General features: G+C 42.0%; 2 protein-coding genes across 3 annotated transcripts in view; one reads left to right on the top strand and one right to left on the bottom strand.

Annotated features, from left to right (window-relative positions):
* The window catches only part of LOC140555872 (NLR family CARD domain-containing protein 3-like), a 12,563-nt gene extending 1,425 nt beyond the window's left edge, over window positions 1–11,138 (top strand). Inside the window, exons 2-9 of one of the 2 annotated variants that reach the window (XM_072679207.1) lie at window positions 1,466–3,409; window positions 3,795–3,968; window positions 4,089–4,262; window positions 5,595–5,768; window positions 7,452–7,625; window positions 7,792–7,965; window positions 8,421–8,467; window positions 9,740–11,138. In XM_072679207.1, coding sequence (XP_072535308.1) covers window positions 1,506–3,409; window positions 3,795–3,968; window positions 4,089–4,262; window positions 5,595–5,768; window positions 7,452–7,625; window positions 7,792–7,965; window positions 8,421–8,467; window positions 9,740–10,281 — 3,363 coding nt within the window. In that variant the 5' untranslated portion in view covers window positions 1,466–1,505 and the 3' untranslated portion in view covers window positions 10,282–11,138. The remainder of the gene's footprint in view (window positions 1–1,465; window positions 3,410–3,794; window positions 3,969–4,088; window positions 4,263–5,594; window positions 5,769–7,451; window positions 7,626–7,791; window positions 7,966–8,420; window positions 8,468–9,739) is intronic. The other variant, XM_072679208.1, reaches the window with a different exon arrangement.
* A 3,542-nt stretch (window positions 11,139–14,680) lies between these two features.
* LOC140555877 (liprin-alpha-3-like) overlaps window positions 14,681–22,500 on the bottom strand; it is a 19,626-nt gene continuing 11,806 nt past the window's right edge. Inside the window, exons 15-21 of the mRNA XM_072679213.1 lie at window positions 22,446–22,472; window positions 22,121–22,296; window positions 21,506–21,603; window positions 19,668–19,843; window positions 19,359–19,427; window positions 18,414–18,558; window positions 14,681–17,617 (exon numbers count right to left, since the gene is read on the bottom strand). Of these exons, the coding sequence (XP_072535314.1) occupies window positions 17,565–17,617; window positions 18,414–18,558; window positions 19,359–19,427; window positions 19,668–19,843; window positions 21,506–21,603; window positions 22,121–22,296; window positions 22,446–22,472 (744 nt within the window). The 3' untranslated portion in view covers window positions 14,681–17,564. The remainder of the gene's footprint in view (window positions 17,618–18,413; window positions 18,559–19,358; window positions 19,428–19,667; window positions 19,844–21,505; window positions 21,604–22,120; window positions 22,297–22,445; window positions 22,473–22,500) is intronic.

The raw sequence follows: 22,500 nt of genomic DNA, 5'->3' as shown, positions 1-22,500 counted from the left end.
CTCAGTATGAGGACAACTGCTGTTGAAGTAACTTCTATTAAATGAGTTTTATGGTGAGAGTAAATACTCAGTACTCTCAGTACTTTAATCACAGTAATGTCTTCAGGGAGAAGCGTGCAGGATCTCCATGGAGGACCAGCTCAGCTCCAGCAGTGGAGGAGTTCTTCTTTTTTTTACTTGAAATAAACACTGATCAGACTCTCAGTAACATAAAATAATTAAAAAGTAAAAACAAAGAGAAAGAACTTAAAAAAACATTTAACAAAATTCTAATAAAAAGAGGAAAGTATTAAAATAATAGTATATATATATATATATATATATATATATATATATATATATATATATATATATAATAATATTAGTTTGATAATAATATTATAAAGATTTTAAATGGATAAAAATAAATAAAATATACAAAATTACATAGTTTTAAGAAAAAGTCATTTTTATAAAAATGCCTGATGAATATTAATCTGTAAAGTTTTTCAAAATCGGAAACTCTTCTTTTTTATTAACTTCTTCAATTTTTGTCTTCTAACAGTTGGCAATGTTTCATTCAGCAATTGTTCACCATTTGATGAACTCGCATGTCAATTTGGAGGCACTCAGAGATTCATTAAGAGGAATCTTAAAATTCCTAAAAACAGGCAGACAGTGTTGCTGGGTGTATTCTGCTGTCTCTTTCTGGCGTCTCTCTGGTCTGTGTTAGTACTGACGCTGCAGCATTCAGGTTTGCAGCAGTGCTTTACAGTAGTCTGGGCATGAGAAGACCATGGGCTGGGTCAGGTTTTTCCTGCTTGAGAAAGGGACTGATTCTTACTCCTATAATTTAGGTGAAGGCAAGCTGTTTTTTGTTTGTGTGATTTGAGTGATGTTGGAGTGTTGAAGGAGATATTATAACTTGCGTACTCTGTAATTTATTTAGAATAATGAGGATTATGTTTTGGTATATGGGTATTAACACCATGTCTGATATTCCAAATGTCCATGTTCTGGTTAAAGTGCTAACGTCAAGAGGCAGCACTATGTTATCCAGAATAGCCTATAGTGAGTGGAGCTGTGAGCTGATGTTTTCTTCATTATGGAGAAAAGTTATAGCTGTACACGTCACCAGAGACGACACACCTACTGCATCCAGTACAGAGTCTGTGGCTCTGTCAGGCATGGTTGCAATTATACTGCAGTGCAGGGAAATGTAGCGTTGAATAAACACTCATGACAAGAAGCACATCACTTACATTTACATTTACAGCATTTATCAGACGCTCTTCTCCAGAGTTCTTACAGAAGAGCTTCACTGTTTACTGCAGAAGAACCTCAGCTAGTTTAAACAGAGTAAACCTCAGATCTCCTCTCTGTTGAAGTCTGTTAAGTGCATGTGAGTCATCAGATAAGTCAGAGATTGGGCATTTTGTGTCTCTTGTGTTGATTATGTTTGTGTTACTGTGTTTGATGCCAACAGGCAGCTCTCCACAGAGGCAGCACAGCAGACACACACTTTAATGGAGGGACCTGGAGAAGCCACACTGGATTCTTATGAACCCATGGATGATGTCCTGCACAGAGCCTTAGAGAGACACAAGACCAGGATGAAGAACAAGTATGAAAGCTTATTAGAGAGATTTCAAAGAGAAGGGGACAAAACCCTCCTGGACAAGATTCACATCCAGCTCCAACTTCTAGAGGGAACGGTGGAATGGACGGAGGGAACACATGAGGTTTTACAACTGGAGAAAACCGAGTGGAAACATGAACGGAAGAGACCAATCCACTGCTCTGACATCTTTAAATATCCTCAAGGTTCTAAAGAAGAACCAGAAGAGAACATTCAAGCTGTGACGGATGAAAACCTCAGAGAAGAGCAGGAAGAGCCAAAGGTCCAGAAGCTCAGAACAGTGCTGACTAAAGGCATTGCTGGGATTGGAAAAACTGTCTCTGTGCAGAAGTTCATTCTGGACTGGGCTGAAGGAAAAGCCAATCAGGATGTAGAGCTGATGTTTGTTCTTCCGTTCCGGGAGCTGAACCTGATTAAAGATGATCAGTACAGTCTTCATCAACTTCTGTGTGTCTTACATCCTGAGCTCAAAGATCTGGAGCCAAAGATCTATGATGTGTGTAAAGCTGTGTTCATATTTGATGGTCTGGATGAAAGCAGAATTCCACTGAAGTTTGGAGAGTGTGAGAAAGTGTCTGATGTAACCATGACATCATCAGTGAGTGTTTTGATGACAAACCTGATCAAAGGAGATCTGCTTCCCTCCGCCCTCATCTGGATCACCTCCCGATCAGCAGCAGCCAATCAGATCCCTCCTCAGTTCATCAACCGTTTGACAGAAATTGAGGGATTCAGCGACCCACAGAAGGAGGAGTACTTCAGGAAGAGGATCAGTGACCAAGACCAAGCCCAGAAGATCATCTCCCACATTAAGACAGCGAGGAGCCTCCACATCATGTGCCACATCCCCGTCTTCTGCTGGATCTCAGCCACTGTGCTTCAGAGAATCATGGAAGAAGACAGTGATCCAGAAATCCCTAAAACTCTGACTGGAATGTACTCCCACTTCCTGCTCACTCAGACCAGCATGAAGAAGGAGAAGTATGAGGAGGAAGAGGAGAGAGACCCACAGAAACTGCTGGAATCCAACAGAACCCAGCTTCTGAAACTGGCTGAACTGGCTTTCAAACAGCTGATGAAGGGCAATGTGATGTTCTGTGAAGAGGACCTGAGAGAGAGCGGCATTGACGTCACTGAGGCCTCAGTGCATTCTGGGATCTTCACTGAGATCTTTAGGGAGGAGTGTGTGCTTTACCAGAGGAAGATCTACTGCTTTGTTCATCTGAGCTTTCAGGAGTTCCTGGCTGCTCTCTATGTGTTCCACTGCTACCAGATCAGGAACATGGAGGTTCTAGATAGGTTTAGAACATGGCGTGTAGAGTGGTCTGAGAACCTTAAATTGGAGGAGCTGCTGTGTGGAGCTGTGTACAATGCTACATTTGGAGAGAGTAAGGACCAGGATCTGTTCCTCCGGTTCCTGCTGGGCATCTCGATGGAGGCCAATCAGAGAATCCTACAGGGTCTACTTCCACACACACCGCACAACCCGGAGATAACCACCGAGTTCATCAAGACCATGATAAGGGGGCACCTGCCGGCTGAACGTGGCGTCTGCTTTTTCCTGTTTTTGAATGAAATGAATGATCAGTCTCTCGCTCGAGAAGCTCAGACGTATCTAAAACCGGACAGACGTTCACCCGTCAGTCTCTCAGCTGCACAGTGCTCAGTACTGGCCTATGTACTTCTGACCTCAGACGAGGTTCTGGAGGAGCTGGACCTGAGGAAAATCGGCGCAGACCATTGGGGCTATTGGGCATTGGTCCCCGCTGTGAGAGTCTGCAGAAAGGCTTTGTGAGTGTTTCAGTTAATCTAAAATATCTGAATATTAGAAGGTTAATGGTGAAGTAGAAGCACCGATCATTGATCAGTTTTGTTTCGTATTGTAGAGTATAAACACGCTCACCCAGAGACTACTGGTTGATGTGAACGATACTTGAAGCTGCTGTCTCTTATCTGCATGGGTTTATGTTTAGAACTGTTAGAACATGTTTGACTGATTAGATAATTTTATGAATGTGTAATAATAATCAAATCCTCAGTAAATGTAAAGGTGCTCAGTGATTAAAACAGCAAGTATATTCTCCATCCACATAATCAGGAACCCTCTTGTAATTCCACCTTACTCACATTAAACCTCTTCACATTATGATGTAGTGTGTTTACTGTTCTTTTGCAGACTGGTCGACCGTTTCCTTACAAATGACTCCTGTAAAATTATCTGCTCTGCTCTGCAATCACCGAACTGCCATCTGAAAGAGCTGGACCTGTGTAATAGTACCCTGGATGATTCAGATGTGGGGCTGATCTACACTGGAATGAGGAGTTCCCACTGTAAGCTAGAGACGCTCAGGTGAACATTCTATACATTAATGAATTAAGGAGGAAAAACTCAAGACCCAGCATATGTCCTGCATTTCTATAAAAATATCGGAATATTTTATATAATTGTGCGTTTAATCTGCCCTTGTAGACTAGCAGCATGTCGTGTTACTGTGAAGTCCTGTGAAACTCTGGCATCAGCTTTACAATCTCCACACTCCCTCCTGAAAGATCTGGACCTCAGTAACAATGACCTGCAGGATTCAGGAGTGGAGCTGATCTCTGCTGGACTGAAGAGTTCACACTGTAAACTGGAGACACTCAGGTGAGCTTTGTTTGGGTTCATTTCTGAATGTAAAACATCAAGCTGAGCAGAGACCAAGTGTAATTCTGGAATACCAGCCATTCATGATGTTCTCTGTCGTTTCATGTGTCTTTAGAATGTAACGGCTGTGCTGTGCAGACATAAATGTTGTGTTTTATTTTATATTGAAATTAGTTTTGAGGAGCTGTTATTTGTTAATTAGCTGTCGTTGTTAATGTATTTACAATTATTTATATATATATAATTTTTTTTTTTATTTATTGTTATTTTTTTTAACTCAAAAGTTTACACACCCCGGCAGAATTTTGAATATGAGAATATGAATAACTTTTTTTCCACTCATGGGTAGTGGTTGAGTGAAGCCATTTATTATCAAACGACGGTGTTTTCTCTTTTTAAATCCTATTGACAACCAAAAACATCCAAATTACCCTGATCAAAGGTGTAAAAAAGTGTGTGCTATTATTCATATTCTCTGTAAATAGGCCAAGAAAGCAAAAATTCTGCCAGGGTATGTAAACTTTTGAGCACAACTGTGGTAATATATACACAGTGTCTAGAGAGAGTACAATAGATATAAACTTTACAGTTACAAATCAAAATAAAATATATAATTTAACACTGATTAATGAAGCCTGATCTTCAGCCAAGTCACAATTCTACATCGGAATAAATGTATAACGTAGTGAGTAATCGTTCATAGATATGTGAACCTCTGTGCTAATGAGTTCTCTGAACCTGTAGGTTGTAGACATGTACAGACAGGATCTAGTCATTGGCAAAGCCGGCTCTTCTCAAGAAATACTTACTGTTACATTATCACAGCAACTTTCTGAGGTACCTAGAAGCATTTTCAAGAAGCTGGATAATCTGGGTAATTAATCAATCCAAATTAAGTCGTATGTCAGTGGAGGAGATTTAGGACGGTTGCTGTTTAGGAGTGGCTTGAGTTAAAGAAGACTGTTGAAGTTTTTCATAAGTTTTTGTGTGTATAGTTAAGGCTTTCACATTTTAGGAGTAATCACTGCAGAAATCCAGGTAATTCCAAAAGGTTCAGTGATGATTGCTTATGAAAGCAGGTTTGCTCTTTTTAAACAAGAGTCCTTGGGCTAGACTCCTAACACTACACTGACCCTCCTCTGTAATACGAGCAACCTTGTAAGTCACTCTGGATAAGAGCGTCTGCTAAGTGCCGTAAATGTAAATGTAAATGTAAACAGGATTTACTGAATGGCCGGTTGGCCTGTCCACATCTGTTGTACTTCTTTAGAGATGCAAATACAAAGTGAGACTGATAATAATGACACTTTACATTATACTCTAAATATGCAGACTATCAAGCTGTAATCTTACCACCAACTCCTGTGAACAACTAGCATCAGTTCTACAATCTGTAAACTCCTCTCTGAAAGATCTGGACCTCAGTAACAATGACCTGCAGGATTCAGGAGTGGAGCTGATCTCTGCTGGACTGAAGAGTCCTCACTGTAAACTGGAGACACTCAGGTGAGCTTTCTGTGTATTAAATATTAGATTGAATAGACACCATCTTCCAGCTTCCAGCAGTGTTCTCCCACCTTACTTAAACCCACTAACTTGTTCCTGATCATCTGTGTGCTTCTTAACCTGTGCTACATGCACTATATTACCAAAAGTATTCACTCACCCATCCAAATCATTGAGATCAGGTGTTTCAATCAGTTCCACAGGTGTGTAGAACCGAGCAACTAGGCATGCTGACTGCATCTACACACATTAGTGAAAGAATGGGTCGCTCTCAGGAGCTCAGTGAACTCCAGCGTGTTACCGTGATAGGATGCAGGCTGTGCAACAAGTCCAGTCGTGAAATTTCCTCACTACTAAATATTCCACAGTCAGCTGTCAGTGCTATTACAACACAGTGGGAGCGATTGGGAACGACAGCAGCTAAGCACAAAGTGATCGGTGATGTAAAACGACAGCGGGTCAGCGGATGCTAAGGTGCATTGTGCGCAGAGGATTCCATCTTTCTGCAGAGTCAGCCGCTACAGACCTCCAAACTTCATGTGGCTTCATATTAGCTCAGGAACAGAGAGCGTAGAGAGCTTCAGGGAATGGGTTTCCATGGCTGAGTAGCTGCATCCCAGCCTTACATCACCAAGTGCAGTGCAAGCGTGGGATGCAGGGGTGTAAAGCACGGCGCCACTGGACTCTAGAGCAGCGGAGGCGTGTTCTCTGGAGTGACGAATTACGCTTCTCTGTCTGGCAATCTGATGGACGAATCTTGGTTTGGTGGTTGCGAGGAGAATGGTACTTGTCTGACAGCATTGTGCCGAGTGTAAAGTTTGGATGAGGGGGGGATCATGGTGTGGGGGTGTTTTTCAGGAGTTGGGTTCGGCCCCTTAGTTCCAGTGAAAGGAACTCTTAATGCTTCAGCAGACCGAGAGATCTTGGTCAGTTTCATTCTCCCAACTTTGAAGGAACAGTTTGGGGATGGTCCCTTCCTGTTCCCACATGACTGCGCTCCAGTGCATTAAAGCAAGGTCCATAAAGACATGGATGAGCGAGTCTGGTGTAGAAGAACTTGACTGTCCTGACCTCAACCCGACAGAATAGCTTTGGGATGAATTCAAGTGGAGACTGCGAGCCAGGCCTTCCCGTCTAACATCAGTGTCTGACCTCACAAATGTGCTTCTGGAAGAACGGTCAGAAATTCTCACAAACACTAAACTCCTAAACCTTGTGGAAAGCCTTCCCAGAAGAGCAGAAGCTGTTCTAGCTGTAAAGGGAGACCCCACATCATATTAAACCCTGTGGATGAAAAAGGGGATTCACTCACAAAGTTCATATAAGTGCGAAGGCAGGCGAACGAATACTTTTGGCAATATTAGTGTATGTACACTGTGAATTGTAAAGTGTTTTCAGATATTTTGGAACCCTGCCCCTCCAAACACATCTATGGTATTTCCAATGTTGTGCTAGCACCACGCTAACAATGATATCCATTTCTTTGTTCTCACTGCATGTTTAACAAAACATACGTTAGCTGTGGTGTAAAGAGTTTAGAACTGAAGCTTGTAAGACAAGCATGTATCAATTATTCACTTTAATAATGATTTAGCCATATCAGGTAATATAAAATACACATTTGTTTCTCAACATGACATTCTTAATCCAAAAATCTTGAACAAACTGCATTGTGTATTTTAGATTAGCTGTCTGTAAGCTTGGAGTAAAAGCTTGTGAAAATCTAGGATCAGCTCTACAATCAGTAAACTCCTCTCTGAAAGACCTGGACCTCAGTAACAATAACCTGCAGGATTCAGGAGTGGAGCTGCTCTCTGCTGGACTGAAGAGTCCTCACTGTAAACTGGAGACACTCAGGTAAACTTCATATGGACTCATTGGAGACCGTGACTTGGGATGAGTATGACTAAAAATGAGTCTGTTGTTTTGAGTTCTGTCAGTTGTGTATGTATATGTGTGTATATATGTGTGTGTGTGTATATATGTATGTTCCTTATACACGTATATTCCTTCTGTTTTGCAGATTATCTGGTTGTATGGTTACAGAGGAAGGCTGTTCTTCTCTGGCTTCAGCTCTGAAATCAAACCCCTCTCACCTGAGAGAGCTGGATCTGACCTATAATCACCCAGGAGAGTCTGGAATGAAGCTGCTCTCTGATCTACTGCAGGACCCACACTGTAAACTGGAGAGACTACAGTGAGTTACTAACTTGCACACGAAACACACACACTTAGATAGACAAATTGAGGACAGTTGGTTTGTAGAGCATAGTTACCGTATAATCACCTGTCTGGAAGAGTCTCATTGGCACATTATGATCTCTTTTTTTCTGCACAGATACAGTCACTGGTTTTGTTGCTAATTTGCTGCTTACTCAATGTACAGTAGGAGCAAACGCAGGAAAGGGAAGATTAACCAGCAGAAATCTATTATTTAAACTATCCACCAAGTGCAGCATTGTGATGAGAAGCTGGCCATTGCTGACCAAGTCAGGCTAACTCAGTTGATTATGAAGATGAGCCGTAGTCAATAAAGTCCCTTACTGAGGAAGAGGTGTCTAATGAAGCAGCTATAAAAGTGTGTAAAACACAAGCTACATAATATGCACTTTGGTGTATGAAGGTATGTGAATTTGCCTTCTTCTTCTTTAGGGTGGAGCATGGAGGAAAGTTTCGGATGGACCTTGGAGTGAAGAAATGTAAGTCTGTTCTCACACATGCATTCTCAGAGGATTTACATGAGTAAATCACAGATGTCTGGTAAACGCTGTCTTTCTGCTGAGCACATTTGAGCAGACATAGAACGAATGGGCTGTGTCAGCAGGACACACACCAGTGTATTCCACTTACCTAGATGACATAGTGATGAACATCACTTAGGAATAACAACTGCTTCACCTGATTGAGGTTCTGTAATGCACTCTGTGACTGACTGTCAACCCCAAGCATTGTCTGCTGACAAGTATAAGCAATGCAACCATGGATCCGCTAAACTAGACAGATGAAAGGACATCTGACATCATTTCTGGGCCTTGTGGGCAGATACTGTACTGAACTACTGACTGACTAGAGGACAGGGCTAAACCAGGTAATGTAGGATGAGGATCATGCCATTGAGATGACTGTGCCAGTAACTGCTTTACCAGAACTCAAGACTCCGTCAAACTGTTTACAGAGGGATGCCTCTGGACTTGTCCTTGAGACAGTGTTCCAAGAGGAGGGGTTTGGACTCATCACTTACATATTTGCCCCAGACAGTTTGCTCGGGAGGCGACTGCCTTAGAGCTGTCTCCATCAAATTGGATTGTTTGCTGCTTTTGCACAGCTGCACGACAAAATGCACCCCCTGCATTTAACCCACCTGTGGCATTGAACACACTCATGAGTGATTGGGGCAGTCGGTTGGGGCAGTCGGTTGGGGCAGTCGGTTGGGGCAGTCGGTTGGGGCAGTCGGTTGGGGCAGTCAGTTGGTCAGGTGCTTTGCTCAGGGGTACCTCGGTCGTGGACGCTGGTTCTCAGGATTGAGACAGCAATGTTTTTGTCCACAGAGAGCTTCTCAGACCTCCAGGCTGTGGCTGCTCTGACCCTTAGTACTCAAACCTTTCAATATTACCCGTTAGGTCAGGTTTAAGGAACCAAGCTGATTTCCTGCTCCAATAGGATTATCTTATCTTAACAGTTGAAGCTAGCTGACTTAATGAGTGAGTAGAATCAGATTTGCCTGAGCAGGTGAACCACTAAACCTTCTTAAGGACCAGAGGAATCAAATCCTCCTCCAGACCACTGGACACAGGGCTAGAACATTCATGGGAAGCAGAACACTGTTCCTGACTCTCCACCCTGGTGTCTAATCTCCAGAGAGGGGGGGATATGTGATAAATGGTCATGGTTAATGACCAGTCATTTTACCTGGAAGCATAAACATATTTTACAAGTTAAGAAATTATTTGTTTGTATGTGTGTGTATACAGGTGCCTGTGATCTCACTCTGGACCCAAACACAGCACACACACATCTCTCTGTGTCTGAGGGAAACAGAAAGGCGACTCATGTGAGAGCTCCACAGCCGTATCCGGACCATCCAGAGCGATGTAAGAGCAATCCACAGGTTCTGTGCAGAGAGAGTCTGGCTGGACGCTGCTACTGGGAGGTGGAGTGGAGTGGGAGAGTGGAAATTGCAGTAACCTACGCCAGGAAAGGACGGGGTGAGCACTGGTTCGGGTGGTACGGCAAGTTCCTGTCTCTGACCTGCTCTGATGACGAGTACGGTGAAAGATACCACAATGAGCTCAGTTTGTGTACCGGGAGAATATTTGAACCCCTCCCTGCTGGTTCCCACAGAGTGGCGGTGTATCTGGACTGGGCAGCTGGTATTCTGTCCTTCTACAGAGTTTCACCTGACACACACACACTGACCCACTTACACACATATCATACCACCTTCACTGAGCCGCTCTACGCTGGGTTTAGGGTGGACTCTGGCTCCTCGGTGTGTTTGTGTGAGGTGGAATAGTCACCTGGAGGACAACCAGAGGCTGAAGAGTGAACACACTCTTCTGCACAGAGTGAATGTATTTTGGGATGGGACATGGGATCGTAGTAACAGTCAATCAATGTCTTAAAGAGCTCAAACATATTATATTACCCATGCTGAGTGCCTGATTCGGTGGCAAAATGGATCGAAAGTCTCAGAATTAGAATCATGAAATCTATAATCGACCTCAGAAATTGTGAACTGTGGAGTTATTAGGAGAGGACGTCTCCAAAATGATTTGAACCATTTAGTAAACAATCCTGTTCTGAACCTGAGATCTTTTATTCTGTATATTTTCTCACAAATTCCTCTGGATTCTCTGACTTACAAAAGCATTAACCAGTTAAAATCTGGATATTGACACATCCATGGTACAAGCATGCACAAGGCTCAGTGCACAGTTCAGCACGATCTTTAAAACTTGGGCTAAGTGTGTCAGTAACTGATTTGGGGTGGAGCTGACCTCACTGTATGAGCTCCTGACATGTTCTTCATTAACTCCACATGATTGTCTTCTTACTGTTTTATTCATTACTGATTTTAGTTCTTTTATTAATGCTATTTTTAGACATTCTGTTATAAAACATTTTTTTCTTGTATTCTTCCCCATCGTCCTTTTTTTGTTCTGTACATTGAGTGCTGCTTGTTGATCACAGGAGTAATGCCCCAAAAACCCAGTTGTAAAGGGCAATCACACAGGAACTGTAGCACTGACTGCAGCCAAAATATATATATATTGTGTTCATGTGTTCTCAGCTGAGGCTGGGAGGGGTTTACATACATGCTTTACATAAACTGCATATTTTAGTTGTATTCTTATGAGTATAAAAATAAAAAGAACAATAAATATAAATTATATCAATTTGTATCAGTTTATATCATTTGTTTGTATAGCATTTATTACAACTGGTATTGTCACAAAGCAGCTTTACTAAGAATTGTAATATTTAATAGTTTTAATGTTTATGGTAATTTTGGTTTAATTGTAGTTCTAAGGAACATCACAAACTCTTACAAAGTCAACAGCTAGTTAAAAATATATACTGTTTTTATTTTATTAGTAGTTATAGTATATATGATATTATATTTTAAAACTACTAAAACTGAAACCATAGAAATAAATATTTTACTCATAAAGAAAATCTTTCGGTTTTGATGATGCACACCTTCAGAGATCTACAAGATCTGATACGTGAATCAAGGTGAAACTGATTGATTCAGTAATGACTCCCTGAGCTTAGTTTAAACACATACCTGACGAGGTCGGCAGCCACAGCATGTTTCCACAGCATGCTAACGGTTCAAAATATGCACCTAATGTGCAAAAACAACACAGCAGGACTGTAAACAAGCAGTGCATATTTCCCAAATATAAAGTATAAAGTACAAACACATACGTTTACCCACTAAATCCCTGCTAGCAACTCCCCAAGATCACTTGATCAGATTAACCTCACAACAACGTTGTTGCACTTACAAATAGTTTGATATACACATGTATGTTTTTTGTTTGCATTGGAACAACAGAGAGAAAAAAAGCCAATCTGAAATCATTCCACACAAAACTTCAGAAATGGACTGATTATTGGCACTTTTTCAGAATTGTAAGAAATAATAAAGAAATCTGACTCGCATGATGCTGCTTGTACTTGTGGAGAGTATTGTGTTCTGTCAAGATGAAAATCACATTCTGTCAGTTAAAAAGAGAAAAGTGGACTCGGTCTTTGTTTCGGAGTGCTGCACTGAGCATGGAGAAAAGAAGAGCAGAGGACAATCTCAGGACTACAAGTCCATCTCCAGAGATCTTCCTTGTTCTGTGTCCACTGTAGCTGACCTCCCTGGACGTGGGCGGAGGAAAAACGCTGACGGAGGAATGCAATAAAGGATTGTTGGAACGCTGGATAAATAAAATAAACTTCCTCAATGAACTTCCAACCAAATTCAAGCTGACCTGCAGACCTGCAGGTACCACGGTGTCCCCATCACCATCTGAATAAAATGGGATGCCAGGAGGACTCCACATAGAGAAAACCTGAACCTGAAATAGGCCTAATGCCTCTGAGAGAACGTCCTGTAGACAGATGAGATGAGATGAGATATTTATAACACATCATTGAACCATTTACAGAAAATGAAATGAAGGCCTTTAGTTCTCTAGATGTTTTGGGGTTGTTTTGCTGCTTCTGGCACTGGATGCCTTGACTGGATGCATGGCATTATGCAATCTGAAGCCAACCAAGAAATTCTAGAGTTCAGAAAGCTGGGTCTCCATCAGAGGTCAGGGATCGTCCAGCAGTACCATGCCCCATAGCTTCCTTCAAAAACACCCAGAAACGGTTTAAAAAAAAGTGCTGGAGAGTTCTGAAGTGGCCAGCAGTGAGTCCAGGTCTAAATCCTATAGAACACCTGTGGAGCAGTTAGGAGAACTTGTACGGCTTGATGCCACATTTACCATTTTTTCTTAATTCAGTTTAGTTTTATTGTTCCGGTGTGGACCTGAGGAGGACGGGTTCCTCTCAAGGTTTCTTCCTCTCGGAGGGAGTTTTTCTTTGCCACTGTTGCCACTGGCTGCTCAAAAGAGACTCGGACCCGGATCTCGGTAAAGCTGCTTTGTGACAATGTTTGTGGTAAAAATCCCAAATAAATCAAATTAAAAAGTTGAATTGAAGTTGGAAAAAATGACCCTTTGAATCTGAGAGACCTGGAGCAGCTGGCAAAAGAAGAGTGGTCCAGAATTCCAGCAGAGAGGTGTGTCACTCATTCATGGTTACAGGAAGTGACTGATTTCAGTTATTGTTTATTAAGGGTGCTCTAGCAAATATTACGTTTCCGTCCATTTCTGAAGTTCTGTGTGGAGTTATATCAGATCTGACTTTTTCTCAGATTTTCTGTTCCAATGCAAACTAAATAAACATGAGAATAAAACAAATATATTCATAAATAAATAAATAAATAAATAAACATGAGAACACTAAAGCATTTGTAACTCCAGTAGTGTTCTGGAAAAAGTGGTACATTTTCTGAAAGAAGTACAGGGGTGCCAATATTTTTGATCTTGTGTGTAAGAGTCAACCCACATAACACAAGTTGGCCACTCCGCAGCCATTTTCAGGGGCCATGCTCCAGAGTGCTGGTGACCACGGATGACCCCAGAAGAAGACTATGGTAATAACGCCACTGGGCCTCCAGCAGTTCTGTTTACCCCTCAGAAAGCTGCCACCTCCTTTCAGTACCTGAGGAATCAGTGCTCCAGGAACTGAACACACACTCACTGCTGATTTTATTTTGAGTGGAAGAGATGCTTCAGGAAAACCTGGTGAAGTAAAAGCTGCTCACGGTCCGAATTCAGATTCCTTTTATTGGGGATCGCAGCGGATGGGGATCAGACTCAGTGTCTACCCATATGAGATATATGCACGTATATCATAAAGGACTTATACATTTCACACACACACATATATATATTGAACACATACAGTATGTTGTGGTAGGAAAGTATATTTATGGACATACTCTGTATGTAGTGAACATAAGTACACATGACGTTTAGTACATATGTGTAATATGTGTTAGATAAATATTGTTACTGTCCCACAAAAACTTTGTATCTCCAACGTTTTTCTCTTTTCTCCATCATGTGAATCTGGCAGTTTTTCTTTATATTGTATCAGAATTTCATGATAAATGGACCAATAGAAATCCAACATTTTCACATTGACTTCTATTGAAAAGTTCCTTGATTTTTCCTTCTCCTGTAAAGCTACTTACCATCACTCACAAACCTTGTATCTCCAAAACTGCAACTTTACAGGAGAAGGAAAAAAATCTTAACTTTCAATGTAAGTCAGTCTCATTTCTATATTTAATTGATATATTTTGTCATTTTTTAATTTTTATCTATGTTTACTACATTTATGTACATAAATATATTTTCCTACCAATTAAAACTGTATGTATGAAACATATGATGTGTATGCGTCCAATAAATCACACTTACACACACTGTCAGAAACCACCTAATGAAGTCTATAAGAGATTCCTGAACTGAGTCTGAGGAGAGTGAGGAGATTCAGACATGCAGTTAGCACCATGCTAATCAGTGGGGTATAGGCTTCCGTTACTTCTGAGCTTCATTAGCCTCGTAGCTCCCGTGTAAAACTAAAGAAGTAAAACAAGACAAAATCAATCATCACTTCTAAACGGTTCTCCTCTGCAGGCCAACAGAGATCCTCGCTTAGCATTAAAGATATTGACCTTACTTCAAGATCTGAGCTTTGTCTATGTGGCTTATTATGAAAGCATTTAGCTCCAAGTGTCGTAAATAATGATTAACCAAAAGACAGTGTTAAAACTCAGAAAGACATCAGCTTACATCGTCTCATCATTGCTCTCATTCTCACTTCTTTACTCGTTCATCCAGGTTTGAATTTGTGAGTTTCAGAATACAGACAGTTTTTCTTCATTTTTATGTTCTTTTTTTTACAATGACATTTCAAAGACAAGCTTGATAGAGGCTACTTTGCTCTGCTGATTCACAATACTACATATATTAAGCACAATAAGTATTCCTTTTGAATTCTTACAAAATATACAGTATTGTACCGGGTTGTGTAGTAACTGAAATGTCTTATTTAAGGGCTGTTTCGAGCGTCCAGCTGAAAAAGATCCGTCCGGTTGGGAGACTGTATTAAATGTTTGGAGGATGTGGTATATCTAATAGTCCCTTTATCACACACAAACCTACACACACAAAACTTGAATGTACAATAAGAACACCGAAAATAAAAAGCTTACAGGAGTTTACCCCCTTCATTTTCATCACAGCCACTAATGCCATTTTCACCTATACATATCAGAGAAGACTATTATTCCAGTAGTTCAAAATATGCACACGCTACATCAAATGTCCTTCATAATAACCGAAATAAAAGGATTCTAAATAAGTTCTTCCCAATTGTTCACACGGCTTCTGAAACTGAACCTCAAAACTAGTTCCCTCCAAAAACCCATGAACTCTCTGCATTCAAATCAGACACGAATACAATCAAATATAAGCTTCAACCAGTTGAGCCACTTCAGCAAATCCCTGTTCCAGTTTGTAGTTTAAGGAACACAAATACAAAAACGTTTATTTTTCACCTGATGGATTTAAAAGGTAAGGTACTGTAAACATGCTCAAATACAGCACATATGCAAATCTGCTTCATTAACCCAACACAATGTAGAAAGTCTAGCTCTTCAAAGGCCAATCTGCGTCTTTTTCATATTTCTATGTTGTGTTTTTGCCTGTTAAGCAGGTATCCAGCAGAAGAACCTTCTCAGGAAATGTCTTTTCAGGCATGTACCCATCATAAGAGCCTTTCAGGAATTTCAGGCATGTAGGGACCACAGTATCTTCTCATCCACCATTCTCAGAAACACATGCAAACAAGCCGTCACGGGCAGTGGTAGTGGGTAAAATGGAAAGTGAACGGACGAAAACAAGCACGCCTCGTACAGAACGTGTTTCCAGTTTGAGTGACTGGCCTGGAATACAAAATCTAGCAAAACAGTGACTACATTTGGTGGATTGAGAATTCATCATCCATAGCAGCAAAAAACGAAGAAACCATCCAGAGTTTCCTCCACGATCGCAATGTCGTAGAGCTTGACGACCTTTTAGTTTCTCAATTTAGCTCCTCAGTGTACAGAAGGCTTTATATCTGCAAAACGTTCCAGGACTACTTAGCTCCTCAGTGGGTTCCTGTATGCTATTATTTACCTAAATCCTCAAACGGTTTCAGAACCTCTTTGGATCTTTCTAGAATCTAGTGGCCTATAGCTGTGGAACCAGACACTGGATCCCTAGCATGGCACAGCACTAAATGGCAGAACATCTGCCAGCAGGGTCTGCTGTCTCTCCACTTCCATATGTGTCCATACTCCTGGGAAAGCTTGGCAGTAGAACCCAAACCAAATCTCGTCTATCAGTAGTCTGTGCTGCTAACCTAACCAGGTGTTTGTTCTCTGATGAACGTTCACCACAACATCATCTACCTCTTCGTCTTCTCCTCCATCTCTCTTTCCACCCCCAGTGCTTTGCATTTAAAGCTGTGCTCACATAAGGCCTTCCAAAAAGACCCGATTACAAACCCAACAAGCCTACAAACGCAGTGTTGTGCAGGTGGTGTTGAGTTTGAGTGTGCTCAACAGTGCTACTTTCCATTTGCACACATTCTAGCTGAAGGTGCCACCGTCGTTTGCAGAGATGCTGTGTTGTTCAAGGCCTCGAGCTTCAGATTAGGTGTGTAAACAATTGGGGAAAACTTTGACATTGAACAGGCTGCTTAACACTCACATACAAAATAACTATTACATTCATGTACCTACCAACAGGTATGGGCTGGGACTCAGCAGGAGTCTTTGAGTTCAGCCCCAATCCAAGATTAAGGTATGACCTACCATTTCACAGGCAGTTCTGCATACACAAATGCAAACACACAATTGCACACACACAAAATACATTTCTGCTTCATTTGTACATGGTTATTGTAACACACCACTTGTCTGCAGGCCTCCCGGTCGTGTCTAATTTGCTCTCCTCCCTCTTTTAAACTTGTGTTTATAATCCATTCAGCACAGTCTAGAGTATGGCTTTGACGCTGCAGTTCTAGACGCTTCCTCTTGGTGTAGCCCTGATTCCTGGGGTTAGGGTTAGGGTTAGGGTTAGTAAACAGCCTCCAACCCTTTGAGAAGCCAAGAGCATTGGGGAGTTTCAACTCATCAACCATTGGTCAGTCCTTTTCTTCAAGAGCATTAAAAGTCCAGAGATTTCACCGAATGCAAATCCATAAAGTGTGCAAGACAGCTACTGAATGTTCAGTTCAGCACTTCTCCTCAGTCTCCACATGTTCAGTGCTAGGTTAGGACTTGGCATATTTGAGAGATGGACAATGAGCTCTCTGGTCCTCCTGAAAGTGTGTTTTACTGTTGTCAGCCAAGACCTTTCACGGCTTATGTTACTTTAAGGTGGATCCACTCTGGGCAGGTCCAACATAACCAGATCCAGACTGTCTATGAGTCTTCTAATGGCTGTAACTGAGACTTGGCGTAAAGTTTAGAGACATTAAAGAGATCATCAATAGTCTTACTTCTCTTCTTTTGTGGCTAAACAGATTTATTAATGGTTTCTTCTTTATGATCTTGCTTGTTCATTGGGCATCACACAATCTAGTCCCCGCTTTTAGGTTTTAAAGGGAGAACTGCATTGTGGGTGATGTAGTTCAGCAGGAGTATGTCCTCACTGACCCAGCCTCTCCTCGGCAGGTTGGGCTAACTGGGAGAAAAACAGACAGAGATTTTTTGTAAAACATCACACCCCCAACTAGGTAATGAAAGACAAGTCTGGCATTTACAAAACTTCCAGACTTTAACAAAAAAAAGGAAACACTGAAGGGTGAATCAATGCTGTCAGTAGTGTAAAACCAATGGAGACTATTATTATGATACGATGCAGATCCAGACGCTTGAACAGAGATGTAGCTGATTAAAAAATGACTGTAAAAGCTGTAGAGCATCAAAGTCTTTTCTTGTTTCTAACAATTCATGTCTAAAATGAGGTTCTAGTAAAGTTAATGCTCTAAATGCTGCGTACCTAAAATGTTGTGTTCAGTAGATTTGCTATAATGTTACCCTAATAATTGGTACAAGATAATTACAGTTACTTGTAGAGCTGGGCAATATGACAATATTTTATCGTATCGTGATTAATTCTGTAATGGTGATACAGTAAGCTTTTCTGATCATATGGAGGAGATTGTTAGTGCTAATAAACACTGATCAGCTGCAGGTTTCATTACTAACAGTGTCATTAGACTGAAGGGTTCATTAGATGAAGAGCAGCAGATGTTGAGTAGAAATCACTGTATTCAGTACAGGAGAAGATCTGAATAGTAGTTTATAAGAATCTGTCGCTACTGAAGTTTTTAGTATGTAATTACATGTATCGTGATAAATATCATGTCTTTAAATATCATAATACATATTTTTACCATATCGCCCAGCCTTAATTCCTTGTTGATGCTGGAAAATGCACAAATTGGTGGATAAGCTGAAGTGAAAAAGACAGTCACCTTCACTCTGTACTTTGCGGAGAGTAAGTGGGGGTGTGGCCAAGGCGGATGCTCTGATGTTGGCTGGCAGAGTTTCTGAGGGATCTGAAGCCTCCCGAAACATTCTTCTCCATGAAGGAGAGCGAGTAAATGTCTTACCACCCTCCTGGAACACACACACACACACACACACACACACATATTAATTACATTTACAGCATTTAACCGGTGCTCTTAATGGTGTGTAAGCACTCATACACACAGAACTGTCCTAGGTTTTAGGCTCATATTCTACATCACTCTAACCCCATCACTCTAACCTCGTCTCTCAGCAGTGAGAGGGTTCTACTGTAGAAGCTCCAGATCTCATCAGCTGAACATAAATCCAGTAAAAAGGAGAAACAAGAGCTTCTCATTCTGAAGAAAGAAAGTAGTGAGATCTTGTCGGTGAGCTAGTCTGAAGAACAGAGCTCGGTTCCTCCAGGGTTCTCCTGGACGCCCCCCAGTCCAGCCAGCACAGCGTGGAGGATGTGTTCAACTCCATCAGCAGCAGCAGCAGCAGCTCACCTCATTTACCATCATTAAGCCCTGATTTACCACCAAACCAGGTGTTGATCTGAGGAGAACTCAAATAATACTAGACTCCATGAGGAGTAACTCTGGAGATGTTCTAATGATGAACACAGTGATGGAGAACCACCACCACTTTCTGTAGGAGTAATATTATTAGTGTTTATTCTATGTGCTTTACTGAGGAGATCAGCGGCTCTCTGTGTTTGAATGGTACAACTTTATCTGATTGACCTTGGAATCACCATGAACTCCTGTGCAACTCCAGCATCAGCTCTACAATCAACAGACTCCTCGAAAGATCTGGACTTCAGTAACAATGACCTGTAGGACTCAGAAGTGGAGCTGCTCTTTGCTAGACTGACAGGTTCTGGTCAGCTCTATACGTGTGTTTACCTCATCCAGTCGTCTCTCAGTAGCCATAGAGATGAGGGAACTGAACTCCTTCTCCAGCTGCTGCCGGGCCTGTGGAAATTAAGAGTCAGATCGGCTTTTGACCATTTATGCATTTTAACACACCATTATCTTTAATAATAGTAGGCTGAGTGTTCCTTGTACATTTACAATATTTCTTCATATTCAAACAAAACATACTGTAACTGAAATATCCCTAAATGAATCAAAATTGAATTGAATCAAATCAGAAATCGAATCAAATTGGGAATCGAACTGATCTGGGAAATCAGTGGTGATACGCAGCCCTACCTGTGTGTTCTGATTGGGGATTTGGAGTAAAAGTGCTAGATCTGTGAAGTCAAAGGTGTCATCGAGTGCCAGCAGAGCTCCATGGACTCCACTCTCCCTCAGATTATCAGCAAACTCCTTCAAACCGATCGACTGAACCCACAGCATCACGCGCTCATTAGACCACACCATCACATCTACAGAGAGAAGAATAAAAACACAGCGTGGATTTACAGCTGCTCATCTAGTTCCACTGGCTCCTGTCAAGAAGTGGTGAACAGGCAGTTCTTCTGTTATAAAGAGGAAAAATGGACAAGCATGAGTCTCTGAGACACTTTAACCAGAACCAAACTGTGATGTTCTAGACAACGACTGGGTCAGAACATCTCCATAACATCAGGCAGGTCTTGTGGGGTGTTCTCTCCTGGTATGCAGTGGTCAGTACCTACCAAAAGTACTCTAAGGAAGGACAACCGGTGAACCAGCGGCAGGGTCAGGGGCACCCCAGGCTCAATGATGCTCATGAAGGCCCCGCCCACCTCACAACTTTCAGGACTTAAAATATCTGCTGCTAACATTAGTCTCTGTGCCAGAGACCACAGCAGGACACCTTCAGAGGTCTTGTGTCCTTTTGAGTCCATGCCTCAACAGGTCAGAGACAGTTCAGAGATATAAAGCATGGTATCTGGTCTTAATGTTATGGCTGATTGTTGTTTATTGTTTCGGGGATAGATAGCTGATTAAGGAGATACAGTGATGATGCACATTACTCCTGTGTATGTCAAATTCATGTGGCACCATGTGATGTACTGGATTAGAGTGCCACCTATTGGCCCAGCTTGTTACTGCTAGCCTTCTGTCTTTGCACAGGTTTGTACAGTCTGTGGATACGAGTGAATACTTGATGTTACGATTGTTAATCTTTGTTTACTTCTGTCTTAAGTGCACAGAATGTTCCTTACCACAACAACAACAACAATAACAACAACAACAATACTAATAAAGAGCAGGGTAGAGCACTATGAATGCAATGCAAGTGTTTTGTGTTCTAATGAAAAATAAAGGTACTGTAATCTACTGTAGAGAAGCACACCAGGGGATGACCACGCTCAGCTCTCAGCAGTAATTAACCTAATTGATTACAGCTGGGTCCGGCCCTGCTTCACACAGCTCACTCTTTCTTGTGGTTAGCCCTCAGAAAGCAGAGCTTGTATCTTCTCTTGAGTCATTTTATTGCCTCCCCTTTTCCCCAGTTTCTCTGGGATCAGCCCAGTAGAGAACCAATTACCCTCTGGGTTCTTTCTCCCTCCTTTTGTTCTCCTGAGTCATTTGACTCCCTCTCTCTTTCAAAAAAAGGTTGAGCTGTAATGTGTATCTAATGTAATGTGAGACTGTAGTGAGACTGTAGTAAGGTGCAGTGAGACTGTAATGAGACTGTAGTGAGGTGCAGTGAGACTGTAGTGAGACTGTAGTGAGGTGTAGTGAGACTGTAGTGAGACTGTAGTGAGGTGCAGTGAGACTGTAGTGAGACTGTAGTGAGGTGCAGTGAGACTGTAGTGAGACTGTAGTAAGGTGCAGTGAGACTGTAGTGAGACTGTAGTAAGGTGCAGTGAGACTGTAATGAGACTGTAGTGAGGTGCAGTGAGACTGTAGTGAGACTGTAGTAAGGTGCAGTGAGACTGTAATGAGACTGTAGTGAGGTGCAGTGAGACTGTAGTGAGACTGTAGTGAGGTGCAGTGAGACTGTAGTGAGACTGTAGTGAGGTGTAGTGAGACTGTAGTGAGGTGCAGTGAGACTGTAATGAGGTGTAGTGAGACTGTAGTACTGTACAGTTGGGGTACGGGAGTATTGGTGTTACCTTGATTTTCATTCTGGCTCTCCTCCCTCCGCCTCTCCAGCTCCTTTCGGTCATAGTTTAAACGCTTCAGGCACATAATGCCGTAATGCAGACTCACCCTGAAAAGAACCAGGGGTTAAAGAAAGACCATCTTTAAGAAAAATAAACAAACTAGCAGATTCTCCTAGACCTGTCTGGTGTCTGACGTTAAAGCTAAGTTAAGACTTCTATACCCCACAGAAGCAGGACCAAGGATGGGCAACCGTAAGTACCAAGAACCACACTGGGAGGTTCTAGACAATGACTGGGTCAGAACATCTCCAAATCAACAGGCAGGTCTTGTGGGATGATCCCGGTACGCAGTGGTCAGCACCTACCAAAAGTGCTTCAAGGAAGGACAACCGGTGCCATGGGTCCTGGGCACCCATGGCTCTCTGATGAACACGGAGGCCCCGCCCACCTCACAACTTACAGGACTTAGAATACAGTTACATTTTATAAATTAAAGCTTATACCCCAGATGGGCCAATGAGGCTAATAATAAGGAATAAAAGCTCATCCCCCAACAATTAGCACTGGAGCTACGATGCTAATAAAGCTAACAAGTTTAAGCTTAAACTGTAGTGAAGAGCAGACCTGTGGAAGCTGTCCACCATCTTCAGCTGTCCCCTCAACTCCTTCTTGGTGAGGTGGTCCAGCATGCGGGCATCCACCAGAGACTCCATAAAGTAACTGCGGTACTGAGGCAGGCCGAGGCTCGGCAACCACTCGTTACCCAGCCACTCGTGATTCATATCTCCATAGGCCAAGATCTACACACACACACACACACACACACACACACACACACACACACACTTTAAACTAAGGGCTGTGTGGGGTTCCTCACTCTCATCATGCCCACACTGGGTTCATGCTGATACTGGATAACAGGCTTATTAAGAGCGGTCAGGAGACTTACCTGATCCCAACTGATTTCCTTCTGCTCCTGTAGAGAGAGAAGCACAAAGACAAGA

This window comes from Salminus brasiliensis, chromosome 5 (genome assembly GCF_030463535.1).
Source record: "Salminus brasiliensis chromosome 5, fSalBra1.hap2, whole genome shotgun sequence".
NCBI classification, from domain to species: Eukaryota; Metazoa; Chordata; class Actinopteri; order Characiformes; family Bryconidae; genus Salminus; species Salminus brasiliensis.
Note: the sequence above shows the minus strand (reverse complement) of the source record. Positions and strands in the feature narration are given on the sequence as shown.